Genomic DNA, 19,486 nt, shown 5'->3' with positions numbered 1-19,486 from the left:
TCAGTCCTATATTCCAATTTTCAGTTTTCGGAATTTTTAAATTTTCGATTTTCAATTTTTTTTAATTTTTCGATTTTCCAGTTTTTCGATGTTTTGAAATATAAATAGGCCAAAGTCGAAACATCGAAAAGTTAAGAAAAAATTATAAGTCGAGAGATTGAACAATCAAAACATCCATAAGTCGGGATCTCAAAAAATTGAAAAATCGAAAATTTAAAAATTCGAAAAATTGAAAAATTAAAATACAGAAGATCTGAAAATTCGAGAAATCGAAAAATATAGCATTTTAAAACATGAAACAGTAGAAAAATTGAAAAATCCAGAGTTTGAAAAACGAAAAACTAAAAATCCAAAAAATAAAAATCGAAAAATCGAAACGTCGAACAATCGAAATATTGAAAAATCCAAAAACTGAAAGAAATATCTAAAAATTGAGAAATTAAAATATTAGAATTTTGAAAATTGAAAAATAATTTCTTCTACAGAAATAATAACGGTTTTACAATTAAATTCCGCTCCTTTGCTTTCGACGATTGAAAAAAAATCATTACAATTGAGACAGGGTGGGTGGGCGGGGCTTATACTTTGTCTTTTTTCTTAATGTATGGACATGGTTTTTTTTTTTTATAACACGATTACCTTTTCACATGGTAATTTTTCGTAGAAAAATCAGGATTTTATACTTAAGCTCCACCTCTCGGCGTACGACGAATAAAAACGATCATCAGAATTTAGACAGGGTGGGTGGGCGGGGCTTATATTTTGTCTTTTTTTTCTTAATATACATAGCCATCTTCTTCCAACAAGAAACTTAAAACTTTTTCCAACAAGAAACTTAAAACGTGATTAAAATGGTACATTTTTGCAAAAAAAAATGTTTATTTTGGAATTATGGGGCGGAGCCTAATTGCAAAATTAATATTTCCTTATACAAATTTTCATTTTTAAACATGTTTTAAGTTTCATGTTGTGAAAAGAAGTCTACACAGATTGGAACAAAACGACAAAATATATGCCCGCCCACCCACCCTGTCTCAAGTGTGATGATTTTTTTTATTTGCCGTGAACCAAGAGGGTAGATCTTAACTGCAAAATACTTATTTCTTTACAAGAAATTAAAAACATGTTTTCGAGTATCGTGTTGTTCAAAGAATACTATGTATATTAAGAAAAAAGGCAAAATATATATACCCCGCCCACCCACCCCATCTCTGTTGTGATGATTTTTTTTATTCTCATAAACTTAAAATAGGTTTACAATGGTAAATTTTTGTAAGGAAATATGGATTTTGTAATTAGACACCGCCCTTCGGCTTACGACGAATAAAAAGAATCATTAGAATTGAGAGAGGGTGGGTGGGCGGGGCTTCTATTTTTCCTTTTTTTTTTTTGATATACATAGTCACCTTTTTCCAACAAGAAACTTAAAACATGATTAAAATGGTACAATTATGGGGCGGAGCCTAATTGCAAAATCAAAATTTTCTTATACAAATTTTCAATTTTAAACATGTTTTAAAATTCATATTGTGAAAAGAACTCTACACAGATTGAAGCAAAAAGAACAAAATATAAGCCCGCCCACCCGCCCTATCCCAATTGTGATGATTTTTCTATTTGCCGTGAACCAAGGGGGCGGAGCTGAACTGCCAAAATACTTATTTCTTTTCAAGAAATTAAAAACATGTTTTGAATATGGGTTTGTTCACAGAATACTACGTATGTTAAGAAAAATAGGCAAAATATATACCCCACCCACCCACCCCATCTCTATTGTCATGATTTTTTTTTTTAGAAACTTAAAACACGTTTAAAATGGTAAACTTTCGTAACGAAACATGGATTTTGTAATTAAGATACGCCCCTACATCTTCCAACGAATTATTAAAAAAAATCATTACAACTGAGACAGGGCGGGTGGGCGGGGCTTATATTTTGTCTTTTTTCTTAATATGTGTAGACGTCTTTTCAGAACAAAAAACTTAAAACATGCTTAAAATGGAAAATTCTAATAGATAAATATGTATCTTGCAATTAAGCCCCGCCCCTCGATCTGACAACGAATGGAATATTCATCACAAATGATAATTGAGATCAGGGTGGGGCCTAACCTTTGGCTTTATTTTTTTCTTAATACACATAGTATTCTTTCAACAATGCGAAACTCAGAAAACGTGTTTATATTTTCTCGTAGAGAAATAAGGATTTTGCAGTTAAGCTCCGCCCTCTTGGCTCCAGACGAATAAAAAAAAATCATCACAATTGAGATAGGGTGGGCCGGCGGGGCTACATTTTGCCTTTTTTTCTTAAAATGTGTAGACTTATTTCGACAAGAAGAAACTTAAAACATGTCTAAAATAATAAATTTTTGTAGTAATAAAAAAAAAAAATTGAAAAATCTAAAGTTTAAAAAACGAAAAACTGAAAATCCAAAAAATAAAAAATCGAAAAATCCAGAAGTTGAAAAAACGAAAAATCGAAATATTGAAAAATCCCAAAACTGAAAGAAATATCCAAAAAATTGAGAAATTAAAAACCTGAAAAATCGAAAAATTGAAGAATTGAAGAAATGAAAAATCTAAACTTTGATAAGTCGAGAGAGAAATGGGAAAAATTAGAATTTTAAAAATTGAAAAATAATTTGTTCTAGAGAAATAATAACGATTTTGCAATTAAAAATTCCGCCCCTTTGCTCTCGACGATTAAAAAAAATTATTACAACTGAGACAGGGTGGGTGGGGGGGGGGCTTATATTTTGTGTTTTTTCTTAATAAATAGATAAATAAATAAATAAAGCCTTATTCCAACAGACAATTAGTCTATAGTGGAAACAAATAACATAAACAAAAGTATTCAGAGAGAAAAAAAACATCAAAAATATAAATCTTACTAAACTTATAAACTAGATAAAGGAGTAAACAAATTGAAAAATAACATAAACGAGAATATACATACAAAGAAAACATAATATATAGACATAATTTTCTTCTTATAACACGATTACTTTTTCACATGGTAATTTCTCGTAGAAAAATCAGGATTTCATAATTAAGCTTCACCCCTCGGCTGACGACGAATAAAAAAAATCATCAGAACTGGGACAGGGTGGGTGGGCGGGGTTTATATTTTGCCTTTTTTTCTCTTAATATACATAGTCATCTTTTCACAACAAGAAACTTAAAACATGTTTACAATACTACATTTTTGCGAGGAAATATGGATTTTGCAAATATGGGGCGGAGCCTAATACCAAAATCAACATTTCCTTATACAAATTTTTGATTTTAAACATGTTTTGAGTTTCATATTGTGAAAAGAAATCTACACAGATTGAAACAAAACAACAAAATAAAAGCCCGCCCACCCGCCCTATCTCAATTGTGATGATTTTTTTATTTGCCGTGAACCAAGGGGGCGGGGCGGAGCTTAACTGCAAAATACTTATTTCTTTACAAGAAATTAGAAACATATTTTTTAGTATCGTGTTGTTCACAGAATACTCTGTATGTTAAGAAAAAATGGGAAAATATATACCCCGCCCACCCACCCCATCTCAATTGTGATGAACTTTTTTATTTTTAGAAACTTCAAACACGTTTAAAATGGCAAATTTTCGTAAGGAAACATGGATTTTATAATTAGGATCCGCCCCTACGTCTTCCAACGAATGATTAAAAAAAATCATTACAATTGCGACAGGGCGGGTGGGCGGGGCTTATATGTTGTCTTTTTTCTTAATATATGTAGACGTCTCTTCACAACAAGGAACTTAAAAATAGTAAATTCTAGTAGATAAATATGCATCTTGCAATTAAGCCCCCCCTCGATCTGACAACAAATAGAATATTCCTCACAAATGAGAATTGAGGTCGGGGTGGGTATGCGTGGGGCTTAATCTTTGGCTTTATTTGTTTCTTAATAAATATAGTATTCTTTGAACAATCCGATACTGAAAAATATGTTTATAATTTCTCGAAGAGAAATAAGGGTTTTGCAGTTAAGCTCCGCCCTCTTGGCTCCAGACGAATAAAAAAAAATCATCACAATTGAGATAGGGTGGGCGGGCGGGGCTACATTTTGCCTTTTTTTCTTAAAATGTGTAGACTTATTTCGACAAGAAGAAACTTAAAACATGTCTAAAATAGTAAATTTTTGTAGTAATAAAAAAATTGAAAAATCGAAAGTTTAAAAAACGAAAAACTGAAAATCCAAAAAATAAAAAATCGAAAAATCCAGAAGTTGAAAAAACGAAAAATCGAAATATTGAAAAATCCCAAAACTGAAAGAAATATCCAAAAAATTGAGAAATTAAAAACCTGAAAAATCGAAAAATTGAACAATTGAAGAAATGAAAAATCTAAAGTTTGACAAGTCGAGAAATGGGAAAAATTGGAATTTCAAAAATTGAAAAATAATTTCTTCTAGAGAAATAATAACGATTTTGCAATTAAAAATTCCGCCCGTTTGCTTTCGACGATTAAAAAAAAATCATTACAACTGAGACAGGGCGGGTGGGGGGGGGGGCTTATATTCTGTGTTTTTTCTTAATAAATAGATAAATAAATAAATAAAGCCTTATTCCAACAGACAATTAGTCTATAGTGGAAACAAATAACATAAACAAAAGTATTCAGAGAAAAGAAAAACATCAAAAATATAAATCTTACTAAACTTATAAACTAGATAAAGGAGTAAACAAATTGAAAAATAACATAAACGAGAATATACATACAAACAAAACATAATATATAGACATAATTTTCTTCTTATAACACGATTACTTTTTCACATGGTAATTTCTCGTAGAAAAATCAGGATTTCATAATTAAGCTCCACCCCTCGGCTGACGACGAATAAAAAGAATCATCAGAACTGGGACAGGGTGGGTGGGCGGGGTTTATATTTTGCCTTTTTTTCTCTTAATATACATAGTCATCTTTTCACAACAAGAAACTTAAAACATGTTTACAATACTACATTTTTGCGAGGAAATATGGATTTTGCAAATATGGGGCGGAGCCTAATACCAAAATCAACATTTCCTTATACAAATTTTTGATTTTAAACATGTTTTGAGTTTCATATTGTGAAAAGAAATCTACACAGATTGAAACAAAACAACAAAATAAAAGCCCGCCCACCCGCCCTATCTCAATTGTGATGATTTTTTTATTTGCCGTGAACCAAGGGGGCGGGGCGGAGCTTAACTGCAAAATACTTATTTCTTTACAAGAAATTAGAAACATATTTTTTAGTATCGTGTTGTTCACAGAATACTCTGTATGTTAAGAAAAAATGGGAAAATATATACCCCGCCCACCCACCCCATCTCAATTGTGATGAACTTTTTTATTTTTAGAAACTTCAAACACGTTTAAAATGGCAAATTTTCGTAAGGAAACATGGATTTTATAATTAGGATCCGCCCCTACGTCTTCCAACGAATGATTAAAAAAAATCATTACAATTGCGACAGGGCGGGTGGGCGGGGCTTATATGTTGTCTTTTTTCTTAATATATGTAGACGTCTCTTCACAACAAGGAACTTAAAAATAGTAAATTCTAGTAGATAAATATGCATCTTGCAATTAAGCCCCCCCTCGATCTGACAACAAATAGAATATTCCTCACAAATGAGAATTGAGGTCGGGGTGGGTATGCGTGGGGCTTAATCTTTGGCTTTATTTGTTTCTTAATAAATATAGTATTCTTTGAACAATCCGATACTGAAAAATATGTTTATAATTTCTCGAAGAGAAATAAGGGTTTTGCAGTTAAGCTCCGCCCTCTTGGCTCCAGACGAATAAAAAAAAATCATCACAATTGAGATAGGGTGGGCGGGCGGGGCTACATTTTGCCTTTTTTTCTTAAAATGTGTAGACTTATTTCGACAAGAGGAAACTTAAAACATGTCTAAAATAGTAAATTTTTGTAGTAATAAAAAAATTGAAAAATCGAAAGTTTAAAAAACGAAAAACTGAAAATCCAAAAAATAAAAAATCGAAAAATCCAGAAGTTGAAAAAACGAAAAATCGAAATATTGAAAAATCCCAAAACTGAAAGAAATATCCAAAAAATTGAGAAATTAAAAACCTGAAAAATCGAAAAATTGAACAATTGAAGAAATGAAAAATCTAAAGTTTGACAAGTCGAGAAATGGGAAAAATTGGAATTTCAAAAATTGAAAAATAATTTCTTCTAGAGAAATAATAACGATTTTGCAATTAAAAATTCCGCCCGTTTGCTTTCGACGATTAAAAAAAAATCATTACAACTGAGACAGGGCGGGTGGGGGGGGGGCTTATATTCTGTGTTTTTTCTTAATAAATAGATAAATAAATAAATAAAGCCTTATTCCAACAGACAATTAGTCTATAGTGGAAACAAATAACATAAACAAAAGTATTCAGAGAAAAGAAAAACATCAAAAATATAAATCTTACTAAACTTATAAACTAGATAAAGGAGTAAACAAATTGAAAAATAACATAAACGAGAATATACATACAAACAAAACATAATATATAGACATAATTTTCTTCTTATAACACGATTACTTTTTCACATGGTAATTTCTCGTAGAAAAATCAGGATTTCATAATTAAGCTCCACCCCTCGGCTGACGACGAATAAAAAGAATCATCAGAACTGGGACAGGGTGGGTGGGCGGGGTTTATATTTTGCCTTTTTTTTTCTTAATATACTCTTTTTATTAGTCGTAAGCCGAGGGGTGGAGCGGAAAAAAAATCATCACAATTGAGACAGGGCGGGTGGGCGGGGCTTATATTTTGTCTTTTTTCTTAATATGTGTAGACGTCTTTTCAGAACAAGAAACTTAAAACATGCTTAAAATGATAAATTCTAGTAGACAAATATGCATCTTGCAATTAAGCCCCGCCTCTCGATCTGACAACGAATGGAATATTCATCACAAATGAGAATTGAGGTCGGGGTGGGTATGGGTGGGGCCTAATCTTTGGCTTTATTTTTTTCTTAATACACATAGTATTCTTTAAACAATGCGATTATCAAAAATATGTTTATAATTTCATCTAGAGAAATAAGGATTTTGCAGTTAAGCTCCGCCCTCTTGGCTCACGACGAATAAAAAAAATTATCACAATTGAGATAGGGTGGGTGGGTGGGCTAAATTTTGCCTTTTTTCTTAAAATGTGTAGACCTATTTTGACAACAAGAAACTTAAAACATGTCTAAAATAGTAAATTTTTGTAGTAATAAAAAAAAACTGAAAATTAGAAAGTTTAAAAAACGAAAAACTGAAAATCCAAAAAATAGAAATTCGAAAAATCCAGAAGTTGAAAAATCGAAAAATCAAACCATTGAAAAATCCCAAAACTGAAAGAAATATCCAAAAAATTGCGAAATTAAAAACCTGAAAAATCGAAAAATTCAAGAATTGAAGAAATAAAAATCTAAACTTTGAGAAGTCGAGAAATGGGAAAAATTAGAATTTTAAAAATACAAAAATAATTTCTTCTAGAGAAATAATAACGATTTTGCGATTAAAAATTCCGCTCCTTTGCTCTCGACGATTAAAAAAAAATCATTACAATTGAGATAGGGTGGGGGGGCGGGGCTTATATTCTGTCTTTTTTCTTAATATATGGACATAGTTTTCCTTGTACAACACGATTACTTTTTCACATGGTAATTTCTCATAGAAAATCAGGATTTCATAATTAAGCTCCACCCCTCGGCTGACGACGAATAAAAAGAATCATGAGAACTGAGACAGGGTGGGTGGGCGGGGTTTATGTTTTGCCTTTTTTTTTCTTAATATACATAGTCATCCTTTCACAACAAGAAACTTAAAACATGTTTACAATAGTACATTTTTGCGCGGAAATATGGATTTTGCTATTATGGGGCGGAGCCTAATAGCAAAATCAGCATTTCCTTATACAAATTTTCAATTTTAAACATATTATAAGTTTTATGTTATGAAAAGGAGTCTTACACAGATTGAAACAAAACGACAAAATATAAACCCTCCCACTCACCCTATCTGAATTGTAATGATTTTTTTTATTTGGCGTTAACCAAGGGGGCGGAGCTTAACTGCAAAATACTCATTTCTTTACAAGAAATTAAAAACATGTTTTGACTATCGGTTTGTTCACAGAATACTATGTATGTTAAGAAAAAAATGCAAAATATATACCCCGCCCACCCAGCCCATCTCAACTTTTTAATTTTTAGAAACTTCAAACACGTTTAAAATGGCAAATTTTCGTAAGGAAACATGGATTTTATAATTAGGATCCGCCCCTACGTCTTCCAACCAATGATTAAAAAAAAACATTACAATTGCGACAGGGCGGGTGGGCGGGGCTTATATTTTGTCTTTTTTCTTAATATATGTAGACGTTTCTTCACAACAAGGCACTTAAAAATAGTAAATTCTAGTAGATAAATATGCATCTTGCAATTAAGCCCCGCCCCTCGATCTGACAAAAAATTTGTCTTTTTTCTTAATATATGTAGACGTCTCTTCACAACAAGGAACTTAAAAATAGTAAATTCTAGTAGATAAATATGCATCTTGCAATTAAATCCGGCCCTCGATCTCACAACGAATAGAATATTCATCACAAATGAGAATTGAGATCGGGGTGGGTATGGGTGGGGCCTAATCGTTGGTTTTATTTTTTTCTTAATACACATAATATTCTTTGAACAATGCGATACTCAAAAATATGTTTATAATTTCTCGATGAGAAATAAGGGTTTTGCAGTTAAGCTCCGCCGTCTTGGCTCACGACGAATAAAAAAATCATCACAATTGAGATAGGGTGGGTGGGCGGGGCTAAATTTTGCCTTTTTTCTTAAAATGTGCAGACCTATTTTGACAACAAGAAACTTAAAACATGTCTAAAATAGTAAATTTTTGTAGTAATAAAAAAAATTGAAAATTCGAAAGTTTAAAAAACGAAAAACTGAAAATCCAAAAAATAGAAATTCGAAAAATCCAGAAGTTGAAAAATCGAAAAATCGAACCATTGAAAAATCCCAACTTTGAGAAGTCGAGAAATAGGAAAAATTAGAATTTTAAATTTTGAAAAATAATTTCTTCTGGAGAAATAATAACGATTTTGCAATTAAAAATTCCGCCCCTTTGCTCTCGACGATTAAAAAAAAATCATTATAATTGAGACAGGGTGGGTGGGCGGGGCTTATATTCTGTGTTTTTTCTTAATAAATAAATAAATAAATAAATAAATAGAGCTTTATTCCAACAGACAATTAGTCTATAGTGGAAACAAATAACATAAACAAAAGTATTCAGAGAAAAAAAAACATCAAAAATATAAATCTTACTAAACTTATAAAATAAAAACTTGAAAAATAACCTAAACGAAAATATACATACAAAGAAAACATTATATGGACATAATTTTCTTCTTATAACACGATTACTTTTTCACATGGTAATTTCTCGTAGAAAAATCAGGATTTCATAATTAATGAAACAAAACGACTAAATATAAGCCCGCCCACCCGCCCTATCTCAATTGTGATGATTTTTTTTATTTGCCGCGAACCAAGGGGGTGGAGCTTAACTGCAATATACTTATTTCTTTATAAAAAATTAAAAACATGTTTTTGACTATCGTGTTGATCAAAGAATACTACGTATATTAAGAAAAAACGGCAAAATATAAGCAAACTGACACACCCTCCCTGTCTCAATTCTGATGACTCTTTTTATTCGTCGTAAGCCGAGGGGTGGAGCGGAAAAAAAACATCACAATTGAGATAGGGTGGGTGGGCGGGGCTACATTTTGCCTTTTTTTCTTAATATTTGTAGACCTATTTCGACAACAAGAAATATAAAAACTCAAAAATCGAAAAATTCAAAAACTGAGACATCGAAAAATCGGAGGATCGAGAAATTGGGAAGTCGAAAGCCGAGAAGAAAAGTTAAAAGTTCAAAAAATTGAACAATCAAAACATCGAAACATCTGAATTCGATAAATCGAGAAACCAAAAAATTGGAAAATCGAAAAATTTTAAAGAAAAATTGGAAAATCGAAAATTTAAAAATTCGCAAAATTGGTAAATTGAAATAAAGAAAAACTGAAAACTCGAAAAATCGAAAAACTCAGAATTTTTAAAATTGAAAAATTAAAAGTTTAACGAAAAATTGAAAATCCAAAAAGTCAAAAATCGAGAAATCAAAAAATCCCAAAACTGAATAAAGTATCCAAAAAATTGAGAAATTAAAAAATTGGAAATTTGAGACATCGAAAACTAAAAAAGCAAAATCGAAAAATCGTAAGCTTGAAACATTTCTCATTTCTCAATGCTCGAGAAATTGAAAAATAAAAAATCGAGAAATCGAAAATTTGAAGAACGGAAAAACTGAAAAAGCCCAAAATTGAAATATTGAAAAATAAGGAATTCGAAAAGCCGAAAAATTCCAATTATATGCCACAAGTTCAAGACTATGCTACTTTTTAACATTTAAATAACATTTTTTCGACAAAATTGTAAGGTAACATTATTAATTCCTGGGGGCATGAACGAACAAATTTTCACTAACGATTTAACATGCTTCCAATAACTATAAATTGGAATTTTTTTTTTCAAAAATCTTGACGTCTAAAATAAAAACTCAACACGGATTCATAAACTGTAAACACAGGATATAAAATTTAAGTTACATCTACTATTGTAATATTTGGAGATTACGTTATCACACAATTTGAAATGAAAATTTCAGCTCTAACGAAAATCGGCTTAGAGTCGATATTGGCCTGAGTGCGCTCTGGTCTGTAGATTAAACAAGTTCTCAGGCGACGATTAACTCAGGTTAATATTTAGGAAGAACTTTTAGTAGGTACACTATTTTTCAAATGACAATGGTTCTCAGTAATGGAGGAAATGTACGAAACAAGTAAAATTATTTTATTGATGAAAATTGTAGCTGAGTTGAGTTATGAACATGAACATGACTTTTTACAATCACTAAATGAGCTGTAAAACTAAAGATGAATATTTACAAGAACTACTATATTTCAAACATATAAAAATAACACGGAAATCTAAAGTTCTTACAAGTTTGAGTCGTACTAATTTATTACACAGGAAAAAGAAAACACACATAAAAGACAACATGGCAGTATTCTTGAAATAACTATATATAAGTATATATAAAAATTTATAAAACAGCTAGCCTGAAAAAATAGAGATGGTTGACTAAATCCTACGCTAATCATCAAATATGATATATTTCAATTAATACAACAATTGAGCTTGAAAAGAACAACTACCAGAACTAAATTGGTTGATATGTTGATCAAAAAACACACAGCACTAATTCGAAATAAACCAAATTCCCCCACTTCTTTTGATTTACATTTTGTACTTAAGTCGCAACTCAGCGACACGTGACACTCCTCCCCCGTAAGAAAATAATGCAAGATAACCTCTTCGCATATCAAAAGCTTGTAAATATTGTCGTAGCAAACATGTTCAAAAATAGTTAGTTAGCAAGAAACAGCTAAGTACGATCCGTAAAATATGAACAGTTTAATCAAAATATACCATATTCTAATTAATGGGCTCTTTACTAACAAAACCGTAAGACGTATAGGATCCTAGGGGATGAAATCGACCGTCGTCAACCCCTGTTGGCGCGTTACAGGATCGACCCTTCTTACGAATCGGTTTTGTGGACCCTTGACAACGTAGGGCGAATCTTAATTCAGTTGCCATCTCAGCACATAAAGACGACTGCAAATCGAAAAAACAAATCACATTCGAACCTAACCCACTTAATTGTTTTATCTGAGTGGGGAAACGGGGAGAGAATGTACCTAAAGAGAGTCCAATAGGTGACACTTGAAATGAATTTTGCGTCAAAATAAGCTCAAGAAACTACGCTCAGCAACGAACTTACCTCCTACTTTTCCGGAATAAAGGGAAGCAAAAACATATTTCAAACAACTTAGACAGTTATCTATAGAGGTACGGACTACGAGTTCACACATACGACACCGCTTCAACATACTTTACCAAAGCTATGGTTTGATAGACCGCAAAGGACCCAGGTCAACACTGTTCGTTAGAAAGAGACGGAAAACGTGGGCCGCTTCGTTCGCCGAGAGTGTTGACCGTTCTAGATCCCCGTTCGACGTATTGGTAAAGTACATAATTAGACACACCACAAATATTAATAACAAATTTATTATACACATCTGATTGTGACAATATAACGATACTGGGCGATATTGTCGTTAAATTCGTTCTCGAAAAAAAATGCAAAACCCTGGTCTTACGAAAGCTCGTATGTACAGTCTATTTTTTGACTAACGATTGCAGATCACGTCCTTAACTTTACAAAATGGCAGATTCTTCATGTCGGACCTAACCTTATAAAACTCTAACATATTTACAAACGTATTGAGCTACTCTGGATAAAAATCTGAACAAAGCCGCAACCCGGAGAGGACTTCCTGTGGAACCCCTCTCCGAGTCGCCGACTCTACAAAACCTTAGTCTAGGAGTTTCCCTTATAGCTACGTGTCGTGTAGAATGCTGCTCACCCGTTCTTCCACTGCCACTTTCCTCGACTTCCACACAAACTCGCACACCGCGATCACGCAAGCCACCCCCATGCCGCCCATCAGCACCACGAACACGCCGCCCACGTTGGCCAGCCCCAGCTCGTTGGCGGTGCTGCTCGTCTTCGTCGTCTCGTCCTACTCCACAAAGTCATAAATCGACAAAACAACGCAATTTCCAACTCACCCTGCACGCGCCGCCCCCCCGCTTCTCCTTCCACCACCGCGTCTTCAAGATGTGGAGTTTGCCCTCCTCCTGCAGCTTCAATATCGCCCCGCTAATTGCCGTCCTGAAGGGCGAGTCTGCAAACAAAGCGAATCGATACACATATGCCGCAAAAACTAGATGGAAAAACAAGCGTGCCACGAAAATGGCGCAGTCTCGCGGATCCTGGTCCATATTCAGGAGCATTGAATATTGATGACCGGGCCGAGTAAATAACGAATTCGGGCACTTACTCGGGGGCATCGCGATGCCGTAGCCCTTGGAATCGAGCATGCCGCCCACTTGGGTGAGCTCGCAGTTGCGCTCGATCACGTACTCGATGGACGTCGACTCCATGAGGAAGGCGTAGTTGCCGCGGCCCTTCACCACGCGCTCCACGCCCTCCACGTTGCTGGCGGTGAAGGCGGAAGGGCGCTGCGACTCCATGAAGGACCACATGCGCTGGTACGTGGAGAAGTTGGAGTCCTGGAAGGGGAATGGTCGAAAGTGGAAGTCGGGTCACACTTAAAAATAGTACCCTGAAGAAGGCCGCCGTGGATCCTCCTCGCAAAGCTCCGTACTTTATTTTGGTCTGTTTGGCTAGGTCGTCGGCGCTTTCGATGGGGGAGTCCATGCGTTCCACCGTGAGAAAGGCGGCTAAATTGGCTGTGTACGAAGAGATCATTATAAGGGTAAAGAACCACCACATCCCGGCTACCATGCGGGTGGAGACGGCCCTGGAAGTACCACAAGCTTTTAAAATTTTTGAAGTACCGCGAAGATCGTCTGACCAAGTCAGTTTATAGGACATAAAAAGAGTAATGACTTTCTCAGGCGACCACCGCGTTATTCTTCCCAGTAAACACATACGTGGCATTGACGTGATAGGTACATACTCATAAAAGAACAATATTACATTGCGAAATTATGTCTTACAGTTATATATACAAATATCTATTTTATATTTAATATTCATGTTTGTCTTTCAAAAAAATTAATAAATGAGGCAATTGATATCCTTTTCCTTGCAGAAATATTGATTTAACTTATAAATGTTAACATAAAAAAATAAAATTCGAAAAATCTTCATTTATTTACTTTCGATAAATTTTTTGATATCCTAATTTTTTGTTTATTCATTTACCTTCATTTTCTAATGTTTCTGTTTCATAACTTTCTGTTTTTTCAACTTTAATTTTTTTAATGTTTCATTTTTCGATTTCACTCAATCTTTAATTTCTCAATTTTAAAATTTTCCGTTTCTTCAATTTTTTAAGTTCTCGATTTTTAAGTATTTTTCATTTTCTCCAATTTTTGCCAATTTTTTGTTTTCTAATTTTTTCATTTTCCGAATTTTCGGTCTCCTAATTTTTTATTTTTTTAACTTTAATTTTTTCAATTCTTCTATGTTTCGAGAAACTGTAATTTCGAAAAATTGATATTACAATTTTTCATTTTTCATTTTTCGATTTTAAAATTGTTCGTTTCCTCAATTTTTCAATTCATCCTCCCGATTTTTTAATTTTCATATTTTCGATTTTATATACCAATTTTTGTTTTTCATTTTTCTTCAATTTTCAATTTTTTGATATCCCAATTTTTCGTTTTTTCATTTTCTTTCATTTTACAATATTTCGGTTTCATACTTTTTCCTTTTTTCAACTTTAATTTGTTCAGTTTTTAATTTTTCGATTTTTCAGTTAATGAATTTCAAATTTTCCCGATTTTTTAATTTTCATATTCTCGACTTTATGTATAAATTTTTTTTTTCAATTTTACAATTTTTTGATATTCCAATTTCCGTTTTTTATTTTTTTTTTATTTTCAAAATTTCGCTGTCTTAATTTTTAATTTTTTTCAACTTTAATTTCTTTAATTTTTCAATTTCTGGAGAAATTGTAATATCGCAAAATTGATGTTAAAATTTTTCATTTTTCGATTTTTCAGTTATTTAATTTTTAATTTTTCCATTTTAAAATTTTTTCTGCCCTCAATTTTTCAAGTTCTTGATTTTTATTGTTCATTTTCCCAATTTTTTAATTTTCATATTCTTGACTTTATGTATGAATTTTCCGTTTTTCTTCAATTTTACAATTTTTTGAAATCCCAATTTTTTGTTTTTTAATTTTTTTTGTCATTTTTTAAAGTTTCTGTGTCTTAATTTTTCATTTTTTTCAACTTTCATTTTTTTAATTTTTCAGTTTCTGGAGAAATTGTAATATCGCAAAATTGACATTACAATTTTTCATTTTTCAGTTTTTCAGTTATTCAATTTTAATTTTTCGATTTTAAAATTTTTCGTTTCCTCAATTTTTCAAATTCTCGATTTTCATTTTTTATTTTCCAGATTTTTATTTCTCATATTTTCGATTTTTATATCAATTTTTCGTTTTTCATTTTTGTTCAATTGTACAATTTTTTGATGTCCAAATTTTTCGTTTTTATTTATTTTTTTTCATTTTCTGAAGTTTCGGTCTCTTAATTTTTAATTTTTTCAACTTTAATTTTTCCAATTTTTCAATTTCTTGAAAAATTATAATGTCGAAAAATTTATATTTTGTAAGTTTTTCGATATTATTATTTTTTGAATTTTCGGTTACACAATTTTTTATGCAGCAGTTATTCGTTTTTACATTGTTCTTGGATTTTGCATTTTTTTGATATCCCAATTTTTTGTTTTTTCATTTTCTTTCATTTTTCAATATTTCGGTTTCACACTTTTTCCTTTTTTCAGCTTTAATTTTTTGTTTTTCATTTTTCGATTTTTCCATTTTTCGTCTCCTCAATTTTTCAAGTTCTTGATTTTTATTTTCCATTTCCCCGATTTTTTACTTTGCATATCCTCGATTTTATATATCAATTTTTCGTTTTTTCATTTTCTTTCTTTTTTCAATTTTGCAATTTTTCGATATTACAATTTTTAATTTTTCGATTTTTAGCAGTTTTTAATTTTTTATTTTTCGATTTTTCAATTTTTTGATCTCCTAGTTTTCCGTTTTTTCATTTCTTTCTCATTTTTCGAAGTTTCAACATCTGAATTTTTCATTTTTTCAACTTTAATTTTTTTTATTTTTTGAGTTTCTGGAAAAATTGTAGTATCGAAAAATTGATATTACATTTTTCATTTTTCGAATTTTCAATTATTCAGTCTTAAATTTTTCGATTTTAAAATTTTTCGTGTCATCAATTTTTCGATTATGATTTTTCATTTTCCCGATTTTTAATTTTCATATTCACGATTTTATATATCAGTTTTTCCTTTTTATATTTCTCTTCGATTTTGCATTTTTTCGATATCCCAATTTTTCGTTTTTCACTTTCTTGCACTTCTCAATATTTCGGTTTCATATTTGCTTTCTTCAACTTTAATTTTTTTAATTTTTTATTTTCTCGAAAAATTGTAATATCGAAAATTGATATTACAATTTTTCATTTTTCGATTTCTTCAATTATTCGTTTCCTCCATTTTTTCCAGTTGTTGATTTTTGTTTTTCATTTTATCAATTTTTTGAATTTTCATTTTTGCGATTTTGTAAATTTTTTGTTTTTTCATTTCCTTTATTTTTTCGATGTTCGTTTTCATCTTTTTAATTTTTCGTTTATTTCATTTTTGAAATTTTCAATCTTTGATTTCTCAGTTCCTCGATTTTCCTGTTTCTAAATTTTTCAGTTATCAATTTTTGGTTTTTTCTTTCCTTCATTTTATGATTGTTCCATTTTTCATTATTTCGGTTTAAAAATTTTGCGGTTTTTCAACTTCTCGACTTCCAAATTTTTAAATTTTTCGAGATTAGAAGTTTAGATTTTTCGTTTGCTCAATTTTTCAAGTTCTTGATTTTTATTTTCCATTTTCCCGATTTTTTAATTTTCATATTCTCGATTTTATATATCAATTTTTCGTGTTTTCATTTTCTTTCATTTTTCAACTTTTCAATTTTTCATTGTTTCGGTTTCAGAATTTTTTGTTCTTTCTAATTTCTCAATTTCTCGTCTTCCAAATTTTTCAATCTTCCGTTTCTTCAATTTTTCGATTTGCAGTTTGTTAATTTTGCAATTTTTCGATATTACAATTTATCATTTTTCGATTTTTCAATTGATGAATTTTAAATTTTTCGATTTTTCCAATTTTCGTTTACTCAATTTTTCAAGTTCTTGATTTTTATTTTCCATTTTCCCGATTTTTTATTTTACATAATATCCTCGATTTTACATATCACTTTTTCGTTTTTTCATTTTCTTTAATTTTTCAACTTTTCAATTTTTCATTGTTTCGGTTTCTTAATCTTTTTTTTTCTTTCCAATTGCTCAATTTCTCGTCTTCCAAATTTTTCAATTTTCCGTTTCTTCAATTTTTCGATTTGCAGTTTTTCAATTTTGCAATTTTTCATTTTTGGTTTTTTAGCAGTTTTTTAATTTTTTATTTTTCGATTTTTCAATTTTCTTCAATTTTACAATTTTTTGATATCCTAATTTTTCGTTTTTCATTTCTTTCTCAGTTTTCGAAGTTTCGGTGTCTGAATTTTTCATGTTTTCAACTTTAATTTTTTTAATTTTTGAGTTTTTCGAAAAATTTTTCGTTTCCTCAATTTTTCGGTTAGTATTTTTCATTTTTCCCATTTTTGATTTTCATATTCTCGTTTTTATATATCAATTTTTCCTTTTTACATTTGTCTTCGATTTTGCATTTTTTTTGATATCCCAGTTTTTAGTTTTTTTTATTTTATTTCGATTTCATAATATTTCCTTTTTTCAAGTTTAATTGTTTCAATTTTTCGTTTTTCGATTTTTTCAGTTCTTCGTTTTCTCAAATTTTCAAGTTCTTGATTTTTGTTTCTCATTTTATCGATTTTTTTAAATTTTTATTTCTACGATTTTAGATGTCAATTTTTTGTGTTTTCATTTTCTTTTTTTATTTAGTTTGTTTTATTTTTTTTTATTTTTCTTTTATTTCATTTTTGAAATTTTCAATTTTTGGTTTTTCAGTTCCTCGATTTTCCTGTTTCCAAATTTTTCAGTTATCAATTTTTCGTTTTTTCATTTATTTCATTTTTAGATTTTCTAATTTTTCATTATTTCAGTTTAAAAATTTTGCGGTTTTTCGACTTCCCGACTTCCAAATTTTTCAGTTTTTCGATCTTATAATTTTAGATTTTTCTGTTTCTCAATTTTTTATTTTTCGAACTTTCAATTTACCGTTCCCTTAATTTTTTATTTTACCGATTTTTAAATTTTTTTTTTTTTCTTTATTTTATACCACAATTTTTTGTTTTTTTTATTATTTTGTATTTCCTGTGTTTTTTTCCGTTGATTCAATTTTTCAATTCCTCGATATTCCAAATTTTTAAATTTTTCAATTTTGTGATTTTTCGATTTCCACTTATCCAATTTTCTGGTTTTTTAATTTTCAATATTTTGATTTTACAATGTATATTTCGTTTTATCGATTTCGTATATTTTCGATTTTTGAGTTTCAAATTTTAATCTTTCGATTTTTCAAATTTTCGTTTCTTCACTTTTTCACTTTTTCACGTTTTCAGTGTTTATTTAATGCTTTTTCGTTTTTACATTTTTGAATTTCAATTTTACATTTTTTGCCATTTTTTAGTTGTAAAAGTTAAAAACCGATATATTGAAAAATTGAAAAAAATGGGAAAAAATCGAAAAAACGAAAATTTGCAAAATCGAAAAACTGGAAAACCGAAAAATTGAAGAAACAAAAAACTGAAACATTGAAAAATTAAAAATCAAGAAAATTAAAAATCGGAAAATATTAATGGATCGAAAAATTAGAAAGAAGATAAAAACCAATCGAATCGAAAAATTGGAAAACTCAAAATTTGTAAAATCACAAATGTATTGAATCGTAATAAATGTAAAATCGAAAAATTAAAAAATGGAAAAATTCTAAAATCGTAAAATTGAAAAAAAAATATTTTAAAGTTATAAGTATTATGAAATTAGAAAAATTGCAAAACAAAAATTAAAGAAACGAAAAACTGAAAAATCGCGGAACTCAAAATTCTAAAAAGGAAAAATTAAAAATCTAAAATTTGAAAAAACTAAAAATTGAAAACCGCAAAATTGCAAATCGAAAAATTGAGAAATCTTAAAACTGGAAAAAAAACAATGAAAAAACCGAAAAATTCAAAAAATAGAGAAAATAAAAAACCGAGACGAAAAATTGCAAATCGAAAAGTTGAACAACCGACAAATTGGAAAACAGAAATAAAAAAAAACAAAAATTATTAAATCGGCACATTGATAAATCCAAAAATTGGAAAGAAAAAGAAAATAAATTAAATACTGAAACGAAAAGTTCCAAATCCAGATTTAAAAGTAAAAAAATTGAGAAGTCGAATAAATGAAACAGTTTTAAAATCCAATAATTGAAAAATAGAAAAATTCCAAAAACGTAAAATTCAAAAAATGAAAAATTTTAAAAATCTAAAAGTTGAAAAATCTAAAAATTGAAAACTGGAAAATTGCAAATCCAGAAATTGAGAAATCCTAAAACTGGAAAATTTCACATTAAAAATAATTATAAAATCACAACACTGAAAAACCGAAAAATTGAAAAAATAGAGAAAATAAAAACTCGAAACGAAAAATGGCAAATCGAAAAATTCCAAATTCCAAAAATTGAAACACCCAAAATTGTGAAAATCAATAAACTGAAAATTTTAAAAACTGTCTT

At 30.1% G+C, this 19,486-nt stretch overlaps 1 protein-coding gene across 8 annotated transcripts in view; it reads right to left on the bottom strand.

Annotated features, from left to right (window-relative positions):
- Window positions 1–10,953: 10,953 nt before the first annotated feature.
- The window catches only part of LOC135142764 (glutamate receptor ionotropic, kainate 2), a 105,237-nt gene continuing 96,704 nt past the window's right edge, over window positions 10,954–19,486 (bottom strand). For 4 of the 8 annotated variants that reach the window (XM_064074504.1, XM_064074503.1, XM_064074506.1 and 1 more), the window contains 5 exons: window positions 13,331–13,529; window positions 13,047–13,278; window positions 12,775–12,890; window positions 12,570–12,725; window positions 10,954–11,757 (listed from right to left, as the gene is read on the bottom strand). In XM_064074504.1, the coding sequence (XP_063930574.1) occupies window positions 11,575–11,757; window positions 12,570–12,725; window positions 12,775–12,890; window positions 13,047–13,278; window positions 13,331–13,529 (886 nt within the window). In that variant the 3' untranslated portion in view covers window positions 10,954–11,574. Of the gene's footprint in view, window positions 11,758–11,807; window positions 12,726–12,774; window positions 12,891–13,046; window positions 13,279–13,330; window positions 13,530–19,486 lie in introns of those variants that run through there. The other 4 variants (XM_064074507.1, XR_010282630.1, XR_010282629.1 and 1 more) reach the window with 4 other exon arrangements.

This window comes from Zophobas morio, unplaced genomic scaffold (genome assembly GCF_036711695.1).
Source record: "Zophobas morio isolate AGI-343-1 ecotype UQ-CSIRO unplaced genomic scaffold, CSIRO_AGI_Zmor_V1 ptg000054l, whole genome shotgun sequence".
Lineage (NCBI taxonomy): Eukaryota > Metazoa > Arthropoda > Insecta > Coleoptera > Tenebrionidae > Zophobas > Zophobas morio.
This window is presented reverse-complemented; position numbering and strand designations above follow the sequence as displayed.